This window comes from Bolinopsis microptera, chromosome 4 (assembly GCF_026151205.1).
Source record: "Bolinopsis microptera isolate Bmic1 chromosome 4, MBARI_Bmic_1.0, whole genome shotgun sequence".
NCBI lineage: Eukaryota > Metazoa > Ctenophora > Tentaculata > Lobata > Bolinopsidae > Bolinopsis > Bolinopsis microptera.
The window spans coordinates 286,958-314,500 of NC_087075.1; the positions used below are offsets into that span (position 1 = coordinate 286,958).

Here is a 27,543-nt window from a genome sequence, read left to right on the forward strand (position 1 = left end):
TCTGATAGCAATGGTATGAAATAGTTAACTTTAGTCAAGGTCTCATGTCTCTACGACCTTCGCTTTTGGCGCAGTAAATCTTGCGCTTCAGCGCAATGCGCAAATTCCTGCAGGAACTTCCCGAGATTGTAGAGACCTGAAACCTCGACTAAAGTTAACCATTTCCTACTGTTTATATTATAGGAGCACACATTTAGAACTCCTTCCAAACTCCTTCGTGACTAAATTGACGATTTAGATCATTTTACCTGTTAAAAATTGGTGAAAAATATGGGCGTGGCCCAAGTCAGTATTATACGAAACCGTAGACACAAAAAATTGTTTGGTTGTTCCTGATCCTATAGAGCAACTAATTAGAGGTGATATCTAATTATTTGAACGAAAAGTGGTTTTGTGAACCGCCCTTTATTCTACAGCGAATCATGAACATAGAACATGTACATAAGAACTTAGAATTGTATGAAGTATGAGTTTATATGAGTAATTTATTATGAAATAAACTTTCACTATGCAATTTCGACTAAATTCATGTAGATATCCAATCCAGTTCCATGCACAACTGTTGTTTACATAATTTGGTCTAGTTAGACACAATTTGTTTCAGAGTGACTCGATAATCGCAATATCAAACTAAGATATTATTTAAATGGTCCATGTCATGCAATGTGGAAATATCCCCATAAATTGGCAACTGCCAAAAACACTAAAGTTATTGCTAATTCCTTTACAAAACTTAGCAAGTGCTATTAACAATTTCCTAATGGATCGTGGAAATTGAAATGTTCAATTTTCTTTTCATAAATAATAATTATAATGCGAAGTTTTATTTACCCCAAGTTTGGAGAGTAAGTAGGTTAAACTGGGAATGCCCCTTCCCAGGGACCACATCACCCCTAATAAACCATTAAATATCATGGGAGACCATGCACAGCCTCGAATTATAGTATAATGACTTCGAATAAACCTTTTTTGTCTCTAAAAAAAGGCTTAGAAAACTAGATTTATTTACCTCATTTTACCTCATTTTACCTCATCCCAATTTTGCCTTTTTTGGCTGGCCTCATGAGGTAAAATGAGGTTGACCCCCCCCCCAGGTTTGTAAGCCTGCCACGTTAGTGGGTAACTATTGTTGTTACGAATAATACTCTGCTACTCAAGTATATAATAATAGGCTATATTATGAGTATTGTTAATATAGGCTATATGAATATTATGAATATTGTTAATATTTGCTAGTAAGCTAATTATCGACTCCTTAGTAGCCGGTCAGTGATCACAACAATATTTTTAGTTATCAGCTCTTATCAGCTTATTACTGGGTATAGCAATATTATATTGATTGTTAATTTCATTGTATCAGATGATGGCATGTTTAATGAAGCTTTGTTTGCTACGAAGGAGTGCTGCATGCAAGATTTGGAATGTAATTACCTTTTGAAGTAAATTTTACATTTTCGGATTTAACTGATTTTACATTGTTTTTTTTTTTTCATTTCGAATCATCAAAACTGTCATGTACAATTCAGGCTGAAAATAAAGCTACTGTATGAATTGAAAAACAATTAATTTTAAACAGTATTAAAAACTGTAAAACAATATAACACATATTCCGGAGGTGTTTACAATGATATTGGTACTACTACACTAGTGCACCTCCTAATATTGGTGAAATAATTTAATCAAACTGCTAAACATGGAACTTGTTCAAATTAGGTCAAGATAGCTGGCAAAATCCAGTTTGACCACAACTACATAAATAGAGTAACAAGCAAAACATTATAAATATATCCTAAGGATTGAAATAAATATAGAGTTTATTTAATCATAACAACACACAATACCAGCACGTGTTGTGACGTCACAGTTACGTCACAACACGTGGTGCGACGTCACAGTTACGTCACAGTGTTTACTGTTTGGACACAGCACGTGGTGTGACGTCACAGTGTTTACTGTTTACTGTTTGGACACAACACGTGGTGTGACGTCACAGTTACGTCACAGTGTTTACTGTTTGGACATGGCGTATTTAATGAGGTCTACGACTCTGTTACTGTAGCCGTACTCGTTGTCGTACCTGTAGTGTAGACAATCGGGGTTAAATAAGTATTACTAATAATTCGAGTGATATAAGTATAACTAAGGGCGGATAAACGATAATTGTTGCTAATTTGTAATGAGAAATGCAATCTTACTATAATACTTGAGCTAAAAAGGAATATCATTAAGTTGAAGTTATTAGTTAATGATTATGACCGAACATGTTGACCCGACCACCCCTTTGCCTGTAGTAGTAGACTCTACTTGTACTGTAGTAGTAGACTCTACTTGTACTGTAGTAGTAGACTCTACTTGTACTGTAGTAGTAGACTCTACTTGTACTGTAGCAGTAGACTCTACTTGTACTGTAGCAGTAGACTCTACTTGTACTGTAGTAGTAGACTCTACTTGTACTGTAGTAGTAGACTCTACTTGTACTGTAGTAGTAGACTCTACTTGTACTGTAGCAGTAGACTCTACTTGTACTGTAGCAGTAGACTCTACTTGTACTGTAGCAGTAGACTCTACTTGTACTGTAGCAGTAGACTCTACTTGTACTGTAGCAGTAGACTCTACTTGTACTGTAGTAGTAGACTCTACTTGTACTGTAGTAGTAGACTCTACTTGTACTGTAGTAGTAGACTCTACTTGTACTGTAGCAGTAGACTCTACTTGTACTGTAGTAGTAGACTCTACTTGTACTGTAGTAGTAGACTCTACTTGTACTGTAGCAGTAGACTCTACTTGTACTGTAGCAGTAGACTCTACTTGTACTGTAGCAGTAGACTCTACTTGTACTGTAGCAGTAGACTCTACTTGTACTGTAGCAGTAGACTCTACTTGTACTGTAGCAGTAGACTCTACTTGTACTGTAGCAGTAGACTCTACTTGTACTGTAGCAGTAGACTCTACTTGTACTGTAGTAGTAGACTCTACTTGTACTGTAGTAGTAGACTCTACTTGTACTGTAGTAGTAGACTCTACTTGTACTGTAGTAGTAGACTCTACGTGTACTGTAGCAGTAGACTCTACTTGTACTGTAGCAGTAGACTCTACTTGTACTGTAGTAGTAGACTCTACTTGTACTGTAGTAGTAGACTCTACTTGTACTGTAGTAGTAGACTCTACTTGTACTCACCAAGACACCAGCTTGACAAAGTTATCATTCAGACCAATACCAGCGTTCTTGTCGAAGATGCTGCTTCTTGTGTCCCCCAGGAAGTCACAACTGACAACTTGCTCATCAGTGTATCCAAGGTAACGTCCTGTGACGAAGCAGTATTACTTCTGGTAACTACTAATAATGCTAGTAACTACTACTTACTAGTAACTACTAGTAACTACTAATAATACTAGTAACTACCAGTAAAACTAGTTCAGGATGAATATAAATAGTAAGAAATACCTAGTTCAGGAGACTCGCTGGCAGTTTTGATAGTTTCAGCGATCTCATCATAAGAAGCTGACTTCTGAATCCTGACAGTCAGATCAACTACTGACACGTTAGGGGTGGGAACTCTGAACGCCATTCCGGTCAGCTTACCGTTCAGTTCCGGAATAACCTAGGAACAGTAACCATGGTAACAAGACATCAATAGTCAGTTTTATATTGCAGTAACCGGCACTGTAGTGTTCGGCTCGGCTAAAGACAGTTAAATACACTACTTTTAAATATACTACTAGTTAAATACACTACTTTTACTAATAAATGTGTGATGAATAACGTTGTTATTTTAGTACAGTGCGGCTAACTTGGGCACGTTGCCAAACGTATCGATAAACAATTAATTAATGGTAACTGGACATCATAACAAATACTATCATTGTGCATGATACAAATTATTATACTAATATATTGTCTTGTTACTTGATAATGTTTTGTTCTTTGTACATGGCTTAATTAAGCACTAAGCAGTCACTTCAGATACTTTTATATTTGGATTACTTTAGCCTGGTTTACTCAACAATGCTCTGTCTCAATTTGGAGTTGACAAGAAAATGCTTAATGCTGAGAGAAATACAGGCGTAGATATGGGGACAATTAGAGACAGTAGCAAGAACACAATCAACAACAGTTGCCATGGTTACAAGTACAACATAACCAGTTGCCATGGTAACGAGAGGACGTTGAAGGAGAAGAGAGAAAGGTTGGTTAGTTTCATCTCGTGGATAGAAAGACAGGAGAATGTTTTACAACATAGTTTAGCGAAACTAAAAGATAACCGTGAGAGATTAGAAAGAGATCTGAATGAAGTAGAGAGTGACATTACAGCACAGAGATTAGAAAGAGCTCTGAATGAAGTAGAGAGTGACATTACAGCACAGAGATTAGAAAGAGATCTGAATGAAGTAGAGAGTGACATTACACCACAGAGATTAGAAAGAGATCTGAATGAAGTAGAGAGTGACATTACAGCACAGAGATTAGAAAGAGATCTGAATGAAGTAGAGAGTGACATTACAGCACAGAGATTAGAAAGAGATCTGAATGAAGTAGAGAGTGACATTACAGCACAGAGATTAGAAAGAGATCTGAATGAAGTAGAGAGTGACATTACAGCACAGAGATTAGAAAGAGATCTGAATGAAGTAGAGAGTGACATTACAGCACAGAGATTAGAAAGAGATCTGAATGAAGTAGAGAGTGACATTACAGCACAGAGATTAGAAAGAGATCTGAATGAAGTAGAGAGTGACATTAGAGCACAGAGATTAGAAAGAGATCTGAATGAAGTAGAGAGTGACATTACAGCACAGAGATTAGAAAGAGATCTGAATGAAGTAGAGAGTGACATTACAGCACAGATGAAGGTAGAAATGTGTGTTATACTGGTGATAGGGTGCTTTACTCCTTCATCAACCAACATAACTCTACGTAACACAGGTTAGCTTTTGCCTAAGAGATATGCAGATTGCAGTAATGGCTCCAGCTCAAAATCTTACTGTGGAGCCATGCCTGCATATCTCTGGAGATATGACTTTACTAATACAGTTTTTGAAATTCCAATAATATTTTACAGTATCTAGTTCTTACATTCCCCTACAATCCACAGTAACGAGAGCTAAAGAACTGTACTCGATGTTAAAGAGACGTGATGAAGTCGTTGTCATAGCAACTGGTTATAAACATGCTAGTAAGTTGTCATATCAACCGGTTATTAACGTGCGCGGCGTTAGAGGAAAAAATTTGCGCTGCTTATGAACAGCTCTAAAAGAGCCGCGCATTTGAAGTTGATCAAGATGCACGTGCAGGATCGGAGGAGACAGAAGCTAGGAAGATAAGGAGACTGTTAGTAGAAGAGGGAGTGCTAGGACAGGATATTGTGCTTGAGAGCACGGCTGATACCACCGTTAAAATGACAGCAAAATGTATGTTATTGAATTAATTTCCGTTTAGCTGCCCAAAGCAGAAATAGTCACGGTAGGTGCTATTTCTTTACACAGTTAGATAAAATCTTCCCACTTTTAATATCATTACAGCTGATACTGCAGGTAGGTATCATTACAGCTGATACTGCAGGTAGGTATCATTACAGCTGATACTGCAGGTAGGTATCATTACAGCTGATACTGCAGGTAGGTATCATTACAGCTGATACTGCAGGTAGGTATCATTACAGCTGATACTGCAGGTAGGTATCATTACAGCTGATACTGCAGGTAGGTATCATTACAGCTGATACTGCAGGTAGGTATCATTACAGCTGATACTGCAGGTAGGTATCATTACAGCTGATACTGCAGGTAGGTATCATTACAGCTGATACTGCAGGTAGGTATCATTACAGCTGATACTGCAGGTAGGTATCATTACAGCTGATACTGCAGGTAGGTATCATTACAGCTGATACTGCAGGTAGGTATCATTACAGCTGATACTGCAGGTAGGTATCATTACAGCTGATACTGCAGGTAGGTATCATTACAGCTGATACTGCAGGTAGGTATCATTACAGCTGATACTGCAGGTAGGTATCATTACAGCTGATACTGCAGGTAGGTATCATTACAGCTGATACTGCAGGTAGGTATCATTACAGCTGATACTGCAGGTAGGTATCATTACAGCTGATACTGCAGGTAGGTATCATTACAGCTGATACTGCAGGTAGGTATCATTACAGCTGATACTGCAGGTAGGTATCATTACAGCTGATACTGCAGGTAGGTATCATTACAGCTGATACTGCAGGTAGGTATCATTACAGCTGATACTGCAGGTAGGTATCATTACAGCTGATACTGCAGGTAGGTATCATTACAGCTGATACTGCAGGTAGGTATCATTACAGCTGATACTGCAGGTAGGTATCATTACAGCTGATACTGCAGGTAGGTATCATTACAGCTGATACTGCAGGTAGGTATCATTACAGCTGATACTGCAGGTAGGTATCATTACAGCTGATACTGCAGGTAGGTATCATTACAGCTGATACTGCAGGTAGGTATCATTACAGCTGATACTGCAGGTAGGTATCATTACAGCTGATACTGCAGGTAGGTATCATTACAGCTGATACTGCAGGTAGGTATCATTACAGCTGATACTGCAGTAGGTATCATTACAGCTGATACTGCAGGTAGGTATCATTACAGCTGATACTGCAGTAGGTATCATTACAGCTGATACTGCAGGTAGGTATCATTACAGCTGATACTGCAGGTAGGTATCATTACAGCTGATACTGCAGGTAGGTATCATTACAGCTGATACTGCAGGTAGGTATCATTACAGCTGATACTGCAGGTAGGTATCATTACAGCTGATACTGCAGGTAGGTATCATTACAGCTGATACTGCAGGTAGGTATCATTACAGCTGATACTGCAGGTAGGTATCATTACAGCTGATACTGCAGGTAGGTATCATTACAACTGATACTGCAGGTAGGTATCATTACAGCTGATACTGCAGGTAGGTATCATTACAGCTGATACTGCAGGTAGGTATCATTACAGCTGATACTGCAGGTAGGTATCATTACAGCTGATACTGCAGGTAGGTATCATTACAGCTGATACTGCAGGTAGGTATCATTACAGCTGATACTGCAGGTAGGTATCATTACAGCTGATACTGCAGGTAGGTATCATTACAACTGATACTGCAGGTAGGTATCATTACAGCTGATACTGCAGGTAGGTATCATTACAGCTGATACTGCAGGTAGGTATCATTACAGCTGATACTGCAGGTAGGTATCATTACAGCTGATACTGCAGGTAGGTATCATTACAGCTGATACTGCAGGTAGGTATCATTACAGCTGATACTGCAGGTAGGTATCATTACAGCTGATACTGCAGGTAGGTTAAAGATACTGGAGATACAGAAGGAATGCAGTATAAAGGAACTACACGTGATAACACGACTATTTCATCTGCCTCGCACAAGGTAATATCATATAATATACTATAATATACTATATACTATATACTAAATATATTATATAAACACACTACATATCATTCTGTACAGTTCAGATAACAAGGTTAAAAATAAATAGTACTGAGAAAATCCGCTATACAGTGTAAAGTAGTAGTATACACTATACACACTACATAGCAATGGTAATGTAGTATACACTATACACACTACATAGCAATGGTAATGATTCAGCGACAAATCTCAGGTATGTACTGGACATAGTCTACCGCAAAGAAGATTCAGTTGGTTCAGCAACCCAACAAAACTATACACATACTGACACCAGTGCCGGTGCCAGTAAAAGTACTGCATCAGAAATATTGTACTATCACGGAGTAGAAGACGATTTAACGGCAAGTGAGAGAAGTTCGTGTACAATCATTGAACAGTTGGGGATAGAGAGACTAAAGCAGGGCAAAAATACAATTTTCAACGAGCTGCTGACTAAGGAGAAACTATTTTAAAAGAAAAAAAGTTAGAGAACGGTCCATTTTTGTCTTAGACATTTCGTTCTACAAAATTCGCAATACATTTTATTTATTAATCTAATTTCAAGGTTATAAAAAATCGTAAAAACAGTCCTTAACATACCTTGCCAACAGCCTTTGCAGCACCAGTTGAAGCAGGGATAATGTTCTGTCCAGCACCTCGTCCATCTCTCCATTTCTGAAGAGAAATACTTATGAAGGAGCAAATGGAACTATGTTTTATCTTTAAGAAACTTATGTACCAAGATTCTTGCCATCTGGATTCAAACCAAAATAAATTTCCTTTGTCTTAGATTAATTTTATTATGTCTGAGAGGTACAAGAGCTTAAGTGAACGACAGCTTTTTGATTATATACATATTGTATTGTATTGATGTGTTATATATACTTTGAAAATGTTTCCCAAAAAAATGTATCTAAGACTAAGGGTTAGGGCCAGGGGTCGCTTGCAGATCTTTGTTTTGAATTATTTTTTTCCAATTTTTACGTTTTATTTTAATTCAATCGTAAGTGAAAAATAATCGGTCATTCGAGCGAATACCATGGCCTATCGGGCGCCTATTCGCTCGAATGACCAAATAATCAATAAAATCAGAATGACACTGTACCTTCTGAGAGGGCCCATCAACAGTTTTCTGGGTGGCAGTAGTAGCGTGAACTGTAGTCATAAGTCCCTCAACAATACCTGTAGTTAGCTATTCATTAACAAGTCATTAACAAGTCATTAACAATTCATTAACAATTCAATAACAATTCATTAACAATTCATTAACAGGTCATTAACAATTCATTAACAGGTCATTAACAATTCATTAACAATTCATTAACAATTCAATAACAATTCATTAACAATTCATTAACAATTCATTAACAATTCATTAACAATTCATTAACAATTCATTAACAATTCATTAACAATTCATTAACAATTCATTAACAGGTCATTAACAATTCATTAACAATTCATTAACAGGTCATTAACAATTCATTAACAATTCATTAACAGGTCATTAACAATTCATTAACAATTCAATAACAATTCATTAACAATTCATTAACAGGTCATTAACAATTCATTAACAATTCATTAACAATTCATTAACAATTCATTAACAATTCATTAACAGGTCATTAACAATTCATTAACAATTCATTAACAGGTCATTAACAATTCATTAACAATTCATTAACAGGTCATTAACAATTCATTGACAAGCCATTGGCAGGTGACCACTGAAAACTAACCGAAATGATCGTTGATGACTTTAGCAAGAGGGGCGAGACAGTTGGTGGTACAAGATGCGTTAGAAATAATCTTCATATCAGAAGTGTATTTTTCCTGGTTAACTCCCATTACGAACATAGGCGCATCAGCAGAGGGTGCAGAGATCAGAACATTCTTAGCACCTCCTGGAGTTACAGTGAGGGTTTATCTAGTGTATGGGGGGGGGGGGGGGGGGGGGGCCTAGTGTATGGCCCCTTAATCTCTTAAAACAAACTATATACTACTGATGTCTACTATTTAAGTGTACAATATTTTCACATCCTCACTGTACTTCTATGTTATTCCCTAATTGCCCGTACCTGTGATATGTTATTCCCTAATTGCCCGTACCTGTGATATGTTATTCCTTAATTGCCTGTACCTGTGATATGTTATTCCCTAATTGCCCGTACCTATGATATGTTATTCCCTAATTGCCCGTACCTGTGATATGTTATTCCCTAATTGCCCGTACCTGTGATATGTTATTCCCTAATTGCCCGTATCTGTGATATGTTTTTCCCTAATTGCCCGTTCCTGTGATATGTTATTCCCTAATTGCCCGTACCTATGATATGTTATTCCCTAATTGCCCGTTCCTGTGATATGTTATTCCCCAATTGCCCGTACCTGTGATATGTTATTCCCTAATTGCCCGTACCTATGATATGTTATTCCCTAATTGCCCGTACCTGTGATATGTTATTCCCTAATTGCCCGTTCCTGTGATATGTTATTTCCTAATTGCCCGTACCTGTGATATGTTATTCCCTAATTGCCCGTTCCTGTGATATGTTATTCCCTAATTGCCCGTACCTATGATATGTTATTCCCCAATTGCCCGTTCCTGTGATATGTTATTCCCCAATTGCCCGTACCGGCGTACCTGTGATGTGAGCCTCAGCTTTACCCAAAGTAGTAAAAACACCAGTACTCTCTACCACAAAGTCCACCTCATGTTTACCCCAGGGAATTTCAGCAGGATTCATGCAAGAGTACACGTTTACTTTCTTCCCGTTGATACACAGCTTGTCTCCGTCCGTGCTCACTTCTCCAGGAAATTGTCCGTGGGTGGAGTCGTAACGGAACATGTACGCCTGGGAAACTTCAGTAATACAGCTACCTATCGCTATATTTACATTTGACACGATATATCGTATTTTTTTGCTGCCATATTTACATTTTACGCTATGGTTAGTTAACATACCATGTAAGAAAGATCAATGAAAGGGTCGTTCACTGCAACCAGCTCTACATCTTCGTGGTTAAGGAAAGCAACTCGGGCTACCAGCCTTCCAATACGTCCAAATCTGAGAACGAGAGAGTTAATACTGGCACACTCTACCTGGTGAACTCTAATACTGGCACACTCTACCTGGTGTACTCTAATACTGGCACACTCTACCTGGTGAACTCTAATACTGGCACACTCTACCTGGTGAACTCTTATACTGGCACACTCTACCTGGTGAACTCTAATGGGGGGAATGCAACGTCAATTAATGTCAATTAATGTCAATTAATGTCAATTAATGTCAATTAATGTCAATGTCAGTTTTGCAAAATTTTGGAATACTGACATTGACACGATATTTTTCGACCAGAGATTATGTAGTTCTACCATATTTTTAGCACTTTAGAACGTTTATATCATCAATTTATTCACTACTATCACATATAGAAATGTGAAATGTGAAGGAAATTCAGATCATTAAACAATAAAACTAAAATAATACGGTTTTCCGAAATTTAATTTTCTTAAATGGGCGTGGCCATCCAAGGGCGTGGTTCTCAACATCATCAGAACTTAAAACCCACATTAAACGAAATGCCTTCATGACATTTATATTTGAATAACGAATCTTAAACAGCTAACATTACTCCTTCATACTAAAAAAGCCGATTCTAGATATTTTACCTGTATAAGAAACCAATAAAATATGGGCGTGGCCGGTGGGGACCGAAGATGGAAGAGTTGGAAGCTGAAATTTTTTTGGTGGTCTTTAAACCTAAGGATCAACAGATAAGAACATACTCATAATTATTCAAGGACATTTTGTTTTTTTGAACCGGTCTAACTTACATAGACGTGAATATCTTGAATATTTATCGAATAATGATAATCTCAAATTTCAAGACAAATTAATGTCAATTAATGTCAATTAATGTCAATTAATGTCAATTAATGTCAATTAATGTCAATTAATGTCAATGTCAGTTTGGGGTTTTCATGGAATACTGACATTAATTGACGTTGCATTCCCCCCACTCTAATACTGGCACACTCTACCTGGTGAACTCTAATACTGGCACACTCTACCTGGTGAACTCTAATACTGGCACACTCTACCTGGTGTACTCTAATACTGGCACACTCTACCTGGTGAACTCTAATACTGGCACACTCTACCTGGTGAACTCTAATACTGGCACACTCTACCTGGTGAACTCTAATACTGGCACACTCTACCTGGTGTACTCTAATACTGGCACACTCTACCTGGTGAACTCTAATACTGGCACACTCTACCTGGTGTACTCTAATACTGGCACACTCTACCTGGTGAACTCTAATACTGGCACACTCTACCTGGTGAACTCTAATACTGGCACACTCTACCTGGTGAACTCTAATACTGGCACACTCGTCACTCTACCTGGTGAACTCTAATACTGGCACACTCTACCTGGTGAACTCTAATACTGGCACACTCTACCTATAGAGTGTATAAAACATGGTTGAGCAACAGTATCAAGATCTGTAACAGTCCTCTTAAATTTCTCCGATCAGCTGACTGGTCCAAACAATTCTAATTCCCTCACGGTTATTTACCGCTTGTAAGTAAACAAGAGAATGATGGTACAAATAATACTAAACTCAACTTGTCCGGCGTGCAGCATATGCACGCCGGGCAGATATGGTCAACATTCAACCGCGGTTTCAGTTTCACTGTGTTAATTAAAATTTATGGATTCATCTGCTGATGCTACGTACTTAAAACGCGCGCTTTCAATGTCCGTCCGTCATGTTCACAGTGGAAAATATCTGGATTTTATTCTTGCATAAAAGCGATAATGCAATTATCGCGTGTTTATCGCCCAATATGCGATTATCGCGTGTTTATCGCCTAACATGCGATTATTGCGCACAATTATCGCCTAACATTGGCGATTATCGCTAAATGCACGATAATCGCCATTAAATAGTGATAATCGCTAAAATCTGCGATGATAATGCAATAGTGAAATGATGAGTTAATTTTGACATACTGTGAGTCATATACTGCATCAACATTCAACACTGCACTGAATCAAAATTATATAATATATATATAACATGTTATATTATTCGCGCGCAATGTTCTCCCAGAATTGTGTCCATGCGCGTTACACAATCGATCAGAAGACGTTTCCCTGAATTTTGTAGTGGATTTTGCGCGCCGCACGTACGTTACAATATTTATCATTGTAGAATCTACGACGGTAGAAGTCAGAAGTCTCAATAAACTGCTCGTACTTATACTTTTATAGACACTTATAAGATATGAAAATCTAAATAACACATCCACCCCACTCAGGCCGCCCATCCCAAATAGCTTGAAATCTGTGACAAGACGTTTCCCTGAAATGTGTATGCGTTTTCTTTGCCCGAACTCCCGAGCAGCATTGAACAGAATCGAACTGTTTATAATTTATGTTTATAATATAACACGTGTTTATAATATAACACGTATATTATAACACGTATATTATAACACGTGTTTATAATCCATGTCACATTTATAAAAATTATTTATTTTAATGTAGAACTTACCCATTGATTCCGATTTTGACGACCATGTTGTTCAGATGAAGGGAGAAACCTTGCTAAAATAGTTTTACTGTTACTAAAAACTTTATTGACTGAATAATTACTAATAATATACATTTTTCATTTGATCTAATAAGTGTCCTCGTATAATAGTTATAACGTGAACTCATTATTAGATATCTCTATATACCTGTCTGGTCCAACTCCTCTGGCACAATTAAGCGTTTAGTGTGGTTTGCAAAGTTGAGCAATCAAAATTGATAGGGAATTGAAACTTAGAATGCATAAATTCGACACCTAGTGACACAATGTGATGAAGTGTTTTTAGCAACTGCTCCTTCATAATATTTTGTACCATTTCTCAAAAAAGTCACACTTTCTGTGGTACACCCTGCTTATACAAATAATTATATTTCAAATAATTATAGTTATTTAAATTTTAATAGAGAGATGGTTCAGCTGTTCAGTGGGCAATGTTTTAAATCTGACACAACCGAAACTTGTGTCGCAGAGATTTAGGACACTATAATTCAGGTAAAGTAGCCTGTACCTCATGTCACTTGGTGAGACATTAGGTAAGTCACAACATACAAACAAGCACAGATTAGAGATTATAATATATAACTTATACTGACTGAGTATAATACTGAATATTATAGGCTCCACCAATATAATATGTCACAGCAGTCCCGTGAGGATAATACGGTAATAGTAATAATAATAATAATACGGTTCCATATTGTACCCCCCCCCCCCCCCCCCCAACCACTCACATCTACAGAACAATAGATAGTGGTGGGGACTGGGGAGGTACCCAATATTATAGTACACCTCTATATACACTGCACTAGACGCTCCAAACAAAGCGGTCAGGAACGAACTATAATCTGGTGACACACGACGAAATGAACAGTCATTATTAAAGCACCCGTAATATTATACCATATTTAAATTTAACCGTGTTTAAAGTAATGTCTAACAGCTAGTTTAATGTAAACTCACACACTGATAAACAGGTTTAAGCTGATAAGAAATGTTACACTGGCCTATCTACACCCTATATTAGACTGTACCAGCCCTATTTCACCAGCCCTATTTCACTTAACCAAACATTTAAGTGTAAAGACAGTTCCTCTGACCACACCAAATAACATGTAATAACATGTAATAACATGTAATAACATGTAATAACATGTAATAACATGTAATAACATGTAATAACATGTAATAACATGTAATAACATGTAATAACATGTAATAACATGTAATAACATGTAATAACATGTAATAACATGTAATAACATGTAATAACATGTAATAACATGTAATAATATGTAATAACATGTAATAACATGTAATAACCTTTAAACACTCACTACACTTTAAAACCGAACTATCAAGTAAAGGAAAGTGCAAACTACACACAGAGAGTAAAAATGCAACCTGGGACTTCCTTGCTGTAAAGCTGTACAACAAACTCATTCAATTTAACCCCCAACAAGAATGTAACCTGATATCAAGATAACAGAAATATTCGTATAATTACTGGCCATTCAATGGAGAGGAAAAAGAGATTATAATTATACTGATAGTTGATTATAATTAATAAATATTGAGCCATTATCCACTTTTGAAAAATATGAATAATCCTATTACCTACAATGATACAGTAAGGAACCAACAGTTCAACACTAGAGGCAATGTTGGGGGCGGTATCCACAAAGCAAAACCACACCATCTGCCCTATTTTCTGTATTCTGTGCGTGATTTTGAAAATATGTAGAAACTAGTGTAACCCGGCCTATAAGATCGCATAGTTTGCGAAGATAAGCTTCAAAATGTTGGCACACTACCAAAAAGAACGTAAGCAACTGATCGCAATCTAGAAATGACAGCTCAGTAAGTGGTATTCTCATAGGATGGAGAACCTTCCACCGTCACAACGATTATCCTATAATATTACAAAACACTTTTGAGTACTAACACAATTGGTGGTACAACCAAGCAAGGAAACTAGATCTGGAACGTTCTAGAACATCCAACAAAACAGTATACAAGATTACTGAGGTCACTTCTAAAGTAACTCAGGTGTTTTCAATGACTAGTGACTTGGGGCCACTAATGAGATTGTTCGGGATATTGTCCAGAATGTTCTATACCCTGTACTAGGTATCAAATAGAATTAGACAGAACAAACTTACTGAAGAGGAGGGATATTTGGTGAGCTGTCTAACTTAGAGATGGGTGTAATGTTATTATAACTTAGAGAGGGGGATAATGCTGTTATAATGCGTTACACACCACCTGCTCATACTACATTCTAGAATGTTCATTATTCTAGAATTTTCATATTGAATATTCTTCGGAATCAATACTAATAATCCCAAAATGTGTGTCACTGTGTCTGTCTGTCTGTAGGTAATTTCTGAGCAGTTTAATTAAGACAACGGTAAGAGTTATGTGACTGGTTTTTTCGGTATAGTGCCGACAAAACTCTGACGAAGCCAAATGATTAAGGTTTTCAAATCGGTCGTGGTTTTAAAGAAAGCAGTTCTATAGCAATTCTATATTATATTCTTACCGTTTTCTTGATTAAGCCGTTCGGAAATTACACACAATTAATATCTTGCATAACAAGTAATATCTTGCATAATTAGTATAGAACAAACTCTGATGAACGGTAAGTGAGGAAAAGTTTTATTTAGTTATTAATAATCAGTATGTGTATATTATATATTATATAATACTGATACGATATGTTGCTCTATGCAACCCGCCATTTACCGGGTGCGAGGGGCCAGCAACTCCTCCACCTATCGGTACCAAATCGCTAAAGAATCATCACATAAAACTCAAGGACGCTATGTTTGGCCAGGATGACGGCAACTGGGCAAAGCCCTAGGGATCCAGTGCAGTGGCCTGATGAGAAGTGGGGATTCTCGTTATAACAACAGAGTTATTAGTCAACAGATCACTCACGTTGACACCGACTACAGCAAATCTAACCCTATGCACTACAGCAAGAATTCTTTATATTTTGGAATATTTTATCCCTAGTCAGCTCATCTTCACAACCTTATCAACTCAGTCAGAACATTGATGAATACAGTCTTGACCTTTTAGGGGTTACAGAAACCCATATGCCAGGATCTGGAACTACCCTGCTAGATAATGGTAGTTTACTAATTCACTCTGGTAGGGCAGATGGTATTAAGAGACAAGGGGTTGGCATATTTCTTTCCAAAAAAGTAAGGAACTCCCTTATCTCGTACACACCTAGATCTGAGCGGGTCCTGACAGCAAGGTTACACAGCAAACACCTCAACATCTCTGTAGTTGTAGCCTATGCTCCGATTGACGGTGCAGATGACAGTGAGAAAGACCTTTTCATAACGTTTTGTCAGACATGTAACATGTTTGGTGAACTGCCCCTACATGATCTAAAACTGTTACTGAATGACTTCAACGGAAACGTTACCTCAAACAGATATGGATTCGAGGGAGTCATTGGTGGGGAATCTCTCCATAGTTCATGGAGCGACAATGGGACTAGACGCATAGATTTCTGTGCAGCTAATCAACTTGTTATTGGTGGAACTCTGTTCCAGCATAGAGACATCCACAAGGGTACATGGCGGTCCCCCAACGGTTTAACTGTGAATCAAATAACTTGTTAAATTGGTCAACCATGACTCATTAGCCAGACAATCGTGGTCCATGAGGATATGTGGGATAATTTCAAGCAGACAGTTACTGATCATGATGTCAAGCAGACAGTTACTGATCATGATGTCAAGCAGACAGTTACTGATCATGATGTCTCGATGTAAGTGCAAGCAGACAGTTACTGATCATGATGTCTCGATGTAAGTGCTTGTTTCAAGCAGACAGTTACTGATCATGATGTCTCGATGTAAGTGCTTGTTTCAAGCAGACAGTTACTGATCATGATGTCTCGATGTAAGTGCTTGGAAAACGATCCCGGAAGGTCAAGGACCGGCACCTTTCTCAAAACACCAAGGACCTGCTGGTTCAACGGGAAAGGTTTAAACGGAGGGACCCTGCCTCTTACTATTCTAAGCTTAACAAACTAGTTTAAAAAAGCTCTAAAATCGACACAACAACTGGCCCATTAGAGTAGCAACTGATCTAGAGGAGGCGTCGAAGAATGGTCAACAACGGGAAGTCTGGGATAAGATCAAGAAGATCTCTGGGAAAGGGAAGAAAAAACAGACCATGACTGTTAGAGATAAAGATGATTACGGATCCACAGATCCAGAAGGAACGGTAGAAGGAGCTCTTTTCGGAGCTTCTTAACCCCCCATTTTAGTGGTTATTGGAAAGAAGGGAGACACTTCATACTGCAGGGCGACGTCATCTAAGATTCTCCAAATGATTATTCTAAAGAGAGTGTCTTCTTAGGGAGAATCAGCGTGGGTTCAAACGGAACCGCTCTTGCATTGATCAAATTTATTCAATCCGCACCATTATTCATAACTGTATTGAGTTTAACATTCCATTATATGTTAAGTTCATTGATTTTAAGGCTACATTTGATTCCATCAGAAGAGAGTTTAAATATGGTCGAGCATGAGACACTATGGGCTTCCTGAGAAGTATGTCAGAATCTTCCAGGCATTTTTCAACGGAACCATGAGTGCTGTTAGGGTTAATGGTGAAATGTCTGATTGGTTCTCTGTCAACTCGGGCACTGGCCAGGGATACATCCAGGGTCCTCCCATATTCAATTTCTGTCTAAACTTCGGAACCTTATTAGCTGAGGTTAACAAGGCGATTAGTCACGGGCTATCTTGCAAAAGGAATTGAAGACCATGACTGTTAGAGATAAAGATAAAGATAAAGATTATTACACAGATCCAGAAGGAACGGTGGAAGGAGCACTTTACGGAGCTTCTTAACCCCCCATTATCGGTTGCTAACCTAGATGACCTCGATAGTGTGCCTTCATAACCGAGCTTTGATTACCTTTCCTGTTAGGATGGACCACCTACTAGAGACATGATTAGATATGCTCTGAAGAAACTTAAGAACTACAAGACTGCAATGGTTGATGAGATAACTAACGAGCAACTAAAGTATGGCGGATACGCTCTTGTTGGTCAGCTTGAGCTATTGTTTCAGAAGGTATGGGAAGAAGAGGTGATACCTGATGACTGGCTGAAAGGGTTAATAGGTAGTGGTTATTGGAAAGAAGTGGTTATTGGAAAGAAGGGATACACTTCATACTGCAGTAATAATAGGGAATAACCCTGAGGGCGACGTCATCTAAGATTCTCCAAATGATTATTCTAAAGAGATTGGAGTGTCTTCTTAGGGAGAATCAGTGTGGTTCAGACGGAACCGCTCTTGTATTGATCAAATTTATTCAATCCGCACCATTATTCATAACTGTATTGAGTTTAACATCCCATTATATTATGTTAACTTCATTGATTTTAAGGCTGCATTTGATTCCATCAGAAGAGAGTTTATATATATGGTCGAGCATGAGACACTATGGGCTTCCTGAGAAGTATGTCAGAATCTTCCAGGCATTTTTCAACGGAACCATGAGTGCTGTTAGGGTTAATGGTGAAATGTCTGATTGGTTCTCTGTCAACTCGGACACTGGCCAGGGATACATCCAGGGTCCTCCCATATTCAATTTCTGTCTAAAATTCGGAACCTTATTAGCTGAGGTTAACAAGGCAATTAGTCACAGGCTATCTTGCAAAAGGAATTAAAGGGTGCAGAGGAAAAAGTTGTTATGGACACTGACTATGCCGATGATATGGCAGTGATGGATAATATTGAAGGCGGGTTGCAAGAATCCACCGACCTTATCGCTCACTACAGCACTTATGCTGGGTTGAAGGTCAACACCAAAAAGACACAGTGTATGGTTGTCAGTAAATGTGCGTCCCAGCGACCCTAAACCGAAGGAGACACTATTGAGTTGACAGTGGAGGGGGAACCTGTTGAACAGGCCAGTAACTTTGTATATCTGGGTGCCAACATTACTACATCAGTGGGAATGGTACTATCGACCGAGATCTTTACATCAGGATCCAGCGTGCCAATGGCGCGTTCCACCAGCTCTGGAAGATATGGAACAGTAGAAGTATAAAAACACTTACCAAGATCCACATAGGCTGGATGGCATGTGTACTCGAGGATGCTGCTAGCTTTACAGGTGTTGACAACATCAGCCGAGATGCAGTACGACAGTTAGCTCTGAACCGAGTGGAATGGAGGAACCTGTTAGTGTTACACCGTACGGCGTACAAGGGATGTGTGTGATGCAGGAGACTGGAGACCTCTTCATGTGGCACTAGTAGTAGTAGTAGTGTAACACATGTATGTATGTATGTAGTTCAATAATCAGTAAAAATCACAGGTGTGCTATTTTATTTTTATTATGATCAACAATAGACAACAAATTCAATTTTCTGTATACCATTTTAACAGATTCAACTTTAATATAATCTTCAAAATTAGCATAAAATTAGCATTTGAAAAGAAAAACGGTGTTTAAGATTTTACTTGTACATGTTGGTTGGTGGTTATTTAGTTTACCTTAGATCGATTTATCTTTTAAATTTATCCATATAAAGCATAAATTTATAACTACGGTAAATAATACAGGGTGGGAGGATGTTCAAAGGAATTATCAAACTTTCTGGATGTGGGCTAAGTTTTCGGATTAAGAATTGCCATCGAAATTGTTTAATTGCTCGATTATCAACCGACAACCGGTCCCTGATTTATTGCTTATTAACGGGGTTCACCCTAATTTGCTTGCGAAACTTGTTTTCGAAATAGCCAGTTGACCATCAAACTAGGGCTCACCAAACGTTTGAGGAGGACCCCAAACTGCCACTGGTGCCTGTGGTGCACACATGCCCAATCATGCCAAATCAACTCAATAGCCCAAAATCCAGATTAAACAAAAATGGCTAAGGTATGAGCCAAAAAAGAGGTATGCCCATATTTGGACATAAGCACCAAATTTGTTAGCTTTTGAATCATTTAAATTTGTCAAATTATATAAATATTTTCGAATGAGACCAACTTTATATGAAAGGTTAGCCTAAACTACATAATCTCTGTGATCTATAGCGTAATATCTGTTGAAATGTGGATACTAAAGCGAATAGACCGCCAAGAATTAACAAAATTGCCCATATTATATATCGGTCCACAATATTCGCAAAATAAAAGTGAACTTATCAAAATTCACTTTTATTACTCAGAGAGAATCAGTGTGGTTTCAGGAGAAACCGTTCTTGTATAGATCAGCTGTACTCACTTCATTGTATAATACACAATTGTATAGAATTCAACGTCCCTTTGTACATAAACTTTATTGATTTTAAAGCTGCTTTTGATTCAATCAATCGTGACTTTATTTGGAAAGCTTTTGAACATTATGGTCTTCCGACAAAATATATCAATGTTTTCAAAGCGTTCTTTAGAGCAACTGAAAGTGCAGTTCGTGTCAATGGAGAATTGACAAGATGGTTTGATGTCGATTCGGGGACTGGACAAGGTGATGTGCAAGGGCCCCCTATTTTTAATCTTGTACTTAACTGGGGATTAGAACTTGCAGAGAAGTTTAAGAATATATCCCGTGGTTTTACACTTCAGTACAGACAAAGTTCCAGACAACCGGAAAAATGTGTCATTGATCTTGACTATGCTGATGACATCGCAGGAATGGATGACACTGTTGAAGGACTGCAAGAAACTACGGACAATATTGCGAAATACTGTGGACTTGGGGGTTTAAAAATGAACGCAAAGAAAACAGAGATCATGGTCATTGGGAAAGATACATCGCAGCACCCACTCCCAGAGAATAGGACCATAGATATAACTGTCGATGGAAACTCTGCAAAGCAGGTCACTCAATTCACTTATTTGGGTGCCAAAATTACATCAGATGGCAAGATTGATAAAGAAATAAGTGTCAGGATTGGAAAAGCAACCGGAGCTTTTAACCAACTCAACAACATTTGGAAGAATAAGAACATAAGCATTAACAACAAAGTGCGAATCTACATCGCAGCTGTTCTTACCATTCTGACCTATGGATGTGAGATATGGAACACGACTCAAGTGCAGACAAGAAGATTGGAGTCTTTCCATCAGTACTGCTTAAGAAGAATCCTGAGAGTGAGGTGGTTCCATCGAGTAAGTAATGAGGATGTTTTAAGAAGGGCATCGATAACTGCCCTTGCTGACATAATAACAACAAAACGGCTGCGTTGGTTTGGACATGTCAGTAGAATGCCTGAAGATCGGTTGCCCAACTATTTACTTGAATGGAAACCCAAGCATGGGAAGAGATCAAGAGGCAGGCCTAGGAAGAGCTTAAATGATGTATTCATTGAGGATGCTGAGCAGAGATTGGATCGTAATGGACTCACGATTGATTGTATGAGAAGATTAGCTGCAGACCGAAAGGGATGGAGAAATGTTACCCGCCGAAGTTGTATAATACAAAGTAATGACGCAGTCGACGCAGACTAATCCTTTTGGATGGAGATCTCGCCATGTAACATGTAACATGTATGTATCAAAATTGAAATAACTCAATCAGTTTTCAATATTTTTGTTTGAAATTTTCGGAATCGATACAGAATCGCATTTTGACCTTATTGTGGGTGGCAATTGTTGATTTAGGCCTTAAACCTTAACTGAAAATTATTTATTATCTAATATCTTACCAATTCTAGTACATCCAATAAAATTGGCAAGTGAAAGCAAAATGTCACTAGCACTGTATAGTAACAGTTGAAATAAAATTGCAAAGGCTTGGCCTGCACTGTGTGTGCTGCTAGAGTGATACTTAAGTTATTTGAATTTACGTATTCGTTTACTATCTGATTACGTATAATTTGATTAAGTATCAGTGATGACGCCAAGCTCATTGGTCACAGTTTTAATAACTAACGTAAGTCGTCACAAGAGTCAAGACAGTCAAACTTTGGCTTATTCGGGTTATTTATATTATCTAGAATTTGATTAACTATGTACAATGTACGTCATACATTATTTATCTGGAACAAATTCATAAATTTGCTCAAGCTATACCCTTCCGGCTTTCATTTACATTTAAAGTTAAGTAAGTAGAAACCCCTTCTAAAAATAAAACAGGGCTACAACTAATCAGCAAACAACAATAGTAGTTATCAATAATAGTAGTAATCTGTAGTATTCAGGAGATTGTTGGTCTCTTGTTTCCATCATCTGTTGTTGTACATCATGAAAGCGAACATAAGAGCCACAAATAGAGCGCCCTGTAACCCAAATATTAGACCAGCAACCAAACAGAGGACTAACATTACAGGTTCTATAACCATCTGGGGAGACAACCTGCCAGGGAGTGCAGTGTTACAGTAGTAACACTAGTAATAGTAGTGGTGTTACAGTAGTAACACTAGTAGTAGTAGTGTTACAGTAGTAACACTAGTAGTAGTAGTGTAACAGTAGTAACACTAGTAGTAGTAGTAGTGTTACAGTAGTAACACTAGTAGTAGTAGTGTTACAGTAGTAACACTAGTAGTAGTAGTGTTACAGTATTAACACTAGTAGTAGTAGTGTAACAGTAGTAACACTAGTAGTAGTAGTGTTACAGTAGTAACACTAGTAGTAGTAGTGTAACAGTAGTAACACTAGTAGTAGTAGTGTTACAGTAGTAACACTAGTAGTAATGGTGTTAAAGTAGTAACACTAGTAGTAGTAGTGTAACAGTAGTAACACTAGTAGTAGTAGTGTAACAGTAGTAACAAGTTAGTAGTAGTAGTGTTACAGTAGTAACACTAGTAGTAGTAGTGTAACAGTAGTAACACTAGTAGTAGTAGTGTTACAGTAGTAACACTAGTAGTAGTAGTGTAACAGTAGTAACACTAGTAGTAGTAGTGTAACAGTAGTAACACTAGTAGTAGTAGTGTTACAGTAGTAACACTAGTAGTAGTAGTGTTACAGTAGTAACACTAGTAGTAGTAGTGTTACAGTTGTAACACTAGTAGTAGTAGTGTTACAGTAGTAACACTAGTAGTAGTAGTGTAACAGTAGTAACACTAGTAGTAGTAGTGTTAGTACAGTAGTAACACTAGTAGTAGTGGTGTAACAGTAGTAACACTAGTAGTAGTAGTGTTACAGTAGTAACACTAGTAGTAGTAGTGTAACAGTAGTAACACTAGTAGTAGTAGTGTTACAGTAGTAACACTAGTAGTAGTATTGTTACAGTAGTAACACTAGTAGTAGTAGTGTTACAGTAGTAACACTAGTAGTAGTAGTGTTACAGTAGTAACACTAGTAGTAGTAGTAGTGTTACTGTATTAACACTAGTAGTACTGTAGTGTTAGTAGTAGTACAAACAATAGGATACTACAGCGCAGCCGCAAAAAGCTAATTTCGAGGTTGGAAACTACAATAGAATTACATTAAAAGATCGAAATTTTGAAGCCAGCTTTTCGCGTCTGAGCAGATAGCAAGCTACATTATTATTATATAGAGTTTTTCAACCTTCTAGCAAGAACTAAAATTTGCGTTTCTTTAACATACCTTATCTTTGGTACTCCAGCAAGTTCCAAGCGTTGATTAAACTGGAACAAGGGTTCTGGTAGTCCTAGATTGTTCTGTGGTCGAGCCTAAAATACGGGCATTATTTTGCTTCTCTGTGACGTGATAAGCCCAGTTTTATTTTGAAAATATAGCGCACAATAGATCATACTTATCGCAAGTTAAATTCTAATTAATTAGGTTAAAAGCTAGAGGTTCTAATTAATTAGGTTAAAAGCTAGAGGTTAAAATATAAACTCACATCACCCTGAACTTCTGATCCAAGGGAAGCTGTTCTGTTCATTGGTGGAGCAGGGGCAGGGTTATTATTGCGGTGTACAGATCCGCGTGATCTGTAACGCACTGCACGCGGGTCGTCGTCTGAAACTACCTCTCCATTGATTATAACCGCCATTGCTTTTAGTTGAGATTGGTATGAAGATAATGTGTAGCCGCTTTTACATAGCTGGGCAGGTTGTTATAGAGTCAGATAAAACACTACTATGCACATTGGACATGATGACGTAGAGATTATTAATTAAATCAAGATTTATATTCTAGTTACAGATAAATCATTTAGTCTGTAAATAAATAAAAAATAAATAAAATCAATACAGCACAATTATAGTGAATATCAATCACTTATCCAGATATTATGGTAAAGAAGAATTTGAATTCGAGCTGGAAAACAGTAGTTATTTTTTAACACAAACAATACAGTTACAAACATCAATTTATCACTGTTACAAAATATTAAAATAAGAATAATACAAATTATCATAAATCAGATGGTCAGCACTAAGATTTCAAGATATTTAGCAATTGTGAGGGGGGCGCCACTAGCTGCTGAGCATCAGTGGTAACGAAAAATAAAAACACTCAATCACTATGATTATCAAACATATAATCGTGATGTTTGTATTTCTGCTAATAATTGCTAATAAGCAATTATTCGAAACTCTGTCTTATGCCAAGTTATCTATTGCTAATTGTATCCTCTCCAGCTCAGAATAAAACTCCGTCAAACTCTCAAAATCAAACAAGACATTCTTTGTTTTGCCATCGACCTCAACCTGCAGTACAGCTTCAGTGTTTCTCAACTTTGCACAATCATCTCTTGAAATAGAAACCGAACTGTCCCACGCCAACTTGCACACTTTTGTGTTAATAGAGGAGGATGACTTCAGGCGTGCAACTATATCCAAAGCATGCGCACCCCAGCTCTCTGAGAAAGTGTTTGCATGTGCTTCACCAATATACAGAGCAAGGAAGGACTTGACTGCACTGGGTTTAGTGGTAGCGTAGGAAACCTTGCTGAAGAGGTAGTATATGGTATCCACAGCTCTCTTGCAAAGTTCCTCGTCTCCCAGACTAGTAGAGAGACGGGATATTTCTTCTGGTGTGATTCCTTCAGCAGGGTAGCTAGAACCTACCTTAGTGCAAAGTTTTAGGAACACTTCTTCTGGTATAGTTTCTTTTATATATGAGAATGTTTCTTTTATTGAAGACGTTATTTCGATCATGATGTTATCCTTACTAAAAACCTAAGGGGTGTGTTCGTCATTATGGGTCGTTCACATATTACATAATCACTTTTTGAACAAATTTTACCTCCCCCCTTCGTAATCAGTTTTATACACAGCTATTGTGACAAAATTACACTGGCGTAATAATTTGGAAACCCCCCCCCCCCCCTCAACTGATTACGTAATATGTGAACGACCCCTTAATCAGTATAGTGAGTACAGAAAGATATTTCTTCAAATTCTTACAAATTTTTCAGAAGTTTTCAGAATTGCCCGGTAACTTTTCGGGTCAGTTTCAGTTGTGGCTGAACTCGCTGCAAAGGATCGTTTCTCATTCAACTAGATTTCAACAAGCAGTTTTATCAGAAGCTCAATGCAGCAGAAGTTGAATGTTACTCATACTTCGCATACTACAATCAGAGCCAAAGTTAACGAGTTTTGGAATGAAGAGAAAAAAGAGAATGTGGTGGAAGGAAGGTGGGGAGCGGTTTGCACTGAAACACTGACTAATGGACAGGAGGAAACAAACGATATCTCACTGTTATGTACATTTTTCTGGCACTGACTTCATCAACCATGAAACACAACACATCCCAACTTTGTGGAGGGATTCCCTTGGAATCTTCCTCCCTAAGCCGGTTAAACCGACTACAACAAAGCTAAGTCATTTCGAACGATCACTCTTTCGCCTGTGATGTTAAAGTTACAGGAGAAGGTGATCTTATGGCATATGCAACATGACCTCAACATAGCTAATGACATAAACAAACGACAATTCGGCTTTAAGAAGGGCTGCTCCACAGAAGCGGCACTTCATAAAGTTACCCACACCATTGAGCGCAGAATAGCCAAGAAGGGATATGTTCTGGGCGTCTTTCTTGATATAGAGGGCGCCTTCGACAATGTCTCGTTCAAGGCTATCTCTGAAGCAGTCAATGAGTCAAGGCTACGAAAGTAGACTTGGCTACAGCACAGTGGATCATCAATATGGTAACCAATCGATTCATCACACTAAATCATAAGGATAAGTCGAGAAGGGTACGGATCAGGAGGGGTTGCCCCCAAGGAGGCATTCTCTCTCCTTTCCTCTGGAACCTGGTAGTCGATGATCTCCTTACCTTAACTGCAAAAGACATACCGGGTTACCTGCAAGCCTTTGTGGATGATCTGTTGTCTCTAGCGGAAGGGGATGATTTAGACATCATCTGGGACCGAACATGCAAAACTATTAAAACGATAGAGAACTGGTGCAGAACCAAGGAGCTATCTATTAGCGCCCTCAAAACGCAGATAGTCATGTTTACCTGGAATAGTAAGTGGACTCTAAGACCTATAACAGTTGGCAACAACATTATAGGTCTGTCTAAGTCTGCTAAATTTCTAGGAGTGACCTTGGACAGCAAACTTAACTTCAACGAACATATCACCAACACCACAAAAAAAGCCACGGCATCCCTCATGCAATGTCGAAGAGCTGTCGGCCCCACATGGGGTATGAGCCCTAAAACATGCAAATGGATGTTCACTGCTGTCATCCGCCCAATCCTATTCTATTGCTGTAGTATATGGATCAGGGCTACTCAAACGGACCCACATCCAGAAACACGCCATCTTGCCAGGCAGCCTGGGAGGAAATTTTTTTTTTTGGGAGGAAAAACGGGAGAAAAAGAGGAAATTTTTGAGAAGTTACTCCTAAATTTCGAAATAATTTTTTGGAATAAAGACAAATTAATTGAGGAAATTTTTGAAGAAAATGTTTCGATTGTATAAAAATCAAAGAGGAACATCCCGTCAGTTTTGGAACACAGTGAAATATTCTGATTGGAGAATGCAGATTGCTGTTGTGAAGTAACCAAATTTACGTGAGTACTTGATTCTTTTCAATCCCAGTTTATTGCTGTCCTACAAATTTCTTTAATGCCAATTGCCGTCTAAAACACCCTATTTCGCAAAAAATTTCCGGGGGCTGCGCCCCCTAGCCCGCGTCAAGGGGCTCCGCCCCTGGACCCCTGCCACAGCTTGCTCGCTTCGCAGCTGGATTGGACATGTCGACTCGCTTCGCTCGCCGACAGCCCCCCCCCCCCCCCAAACTTGCAAGCGAAGCGAGCGGGCCACAGAATTTAGAAAAAAACGCATCTGGGAGGAAATATAAAACTTTCTGGATGTATATGTGGGCAAACGGACTAGAACGCGAAGAAACTCAAACGTGTACAGGCACTGGCACTCAGAATGATGTCTGGTGCCATGCCAAGCACACCCTTTATCGCACTGAATCACCTCACTGACACTCCCGACATCATACTGTTCCTGCAAGGCGAAGCTATTTATATTCTATTATATATGGGTATATATATCTATATTTACTATTATATTCTTATAATTATATCATATGAATTGATTGCACTGCTAATAAA

General features: G+C 38.2%; 3 protein-coding genes across 4 annotated transcripts in view; 1 reads left to right on the forward strand and 2 right to left on the reverse strand.

Moving 5' to 3' along the window:
* Positions 1-1,959: 1,959 nt before the first annotated feature.
* Positions 1,960-27,543, reverse strand: part of LOC134814109 (glyceraldehyde-3-phosphate dehydrogenase-like) — a 91,982-nt gene continuing 66,398 nt past the window's right edge. The window contains exons 2-10 of one of the 2 annotated variants that reach the window (XM_063822143.1): positions 13,038-13,092; positions 10,431-10,533; positions 10,110-10,320; positions 9,205-9,369; positions 8,568-8,644; positions 8,063-8,137; positions 3,446-3,602; positions 3,179-3,305; positions 1,960-2,077 (exon numbers count right to left, since the gene is read on the reverse strand). In XM_063822143.1, the coding sequence (XP_063678213.1) occupies positions 2,008-2,077; positions 3,179-3,305; positions 3,446-3,602; positions 8,063-8,137; positions 8,568-8,644; positions 9,205-9,369; positions 10,110-10,320; positions 10,431-10,533; positions 13,038-13,063 (1,011 nt within the window). In that variant the 5' untranslated portion in view covers positions 13,064-13,092 and the 3' untranslated portion in view covers positions 1,960-2,007. The remainder of the gene's footprint in view (positions 2,078-3,178; positions 3,306-3,445; positions 3,603-8,062; positions 8,138-8,567; positions 8,645-9,204; positions 9,370-10,109; positions 10,321-10,430; positions 10,534-13,037; positions 13,093-27,543) is intronic. The other variant, XM_063822144.1, reaches the window with a different exon arrangement.
* On the forward strand, positions 16,175-17,351 carry LOC134814323 (uncharacterized). The gene is made up of 2 exons (XM_063822419.1): positions 16,175-16,661; positions 17,176-17,351. The coding sequence occupies exons 1-2, from the start codon at positions 16,175-16,177 to the stop codon at positions 17,349-17,351; spliced, it is 663 nt and encodes a 220-aa protein (XP_063678489.1).
* On the reverse strand, positions 21,728-24,065 carry LOC134814399 (protein FAM241B-like). The gene is made up of 3 exons (XM_063822497.1): positions 23,866-24,065; positions 23,607-23,692; positions 21,728-22,412 (listed from the first exon to the last, which is right to left on the reverse strand). The coding sequence occupies exons 1-3, from the start codon at positions 24,016-24,018 to the stop codon at positions 22,283-22,285; spliced, it is 369 nt and encodes a 122-aa protein (XP_063678567.1). The 5' UTR covers positions 24,019-24,065; the 3' UTR covers positions 21,728-22,282.

Excerpts from the sequence above, each read along its gene's own strand:
- LOC134814399 (XM_063822497.1), bottom strand. The coding sequence starts at position 24,018 with ATGGCGGTTATAATCAATGGAGAGGTAGTTTCAGACGACGACCCGCGT. Across the intron at positions 23,693-23,865 it reads GATCAGAAGTTCAGGGTGAT|GCTCGACCACAGAACAATCT; the intron begins GTGAGTTTATAT and ends CCCGTATTTTAG. Across the intron at positions 22,413-23,606 it reads GCTGGAGTACCAAAGATAAG|GTTGTCTCCCCAGATGGTTA; the intron begins GTATGTTAAAGA and ends ACTCCCTGGCAG.
- LOC134814323 (XM_063822419.1), top strand. The coding sequence starts at position 16,175 with ATGCCAGGATCTGGAACTACCCTGCTAGATAATGGTAGTTTACTAATT. Across the intron at positions 16,662-17,175 it reads GCATAGAGACATCCACAAGG|CAACTGATCTAGAGGAGGCG; the intron begins GTACATGGCGGT and ends CCATTAGAGTAG.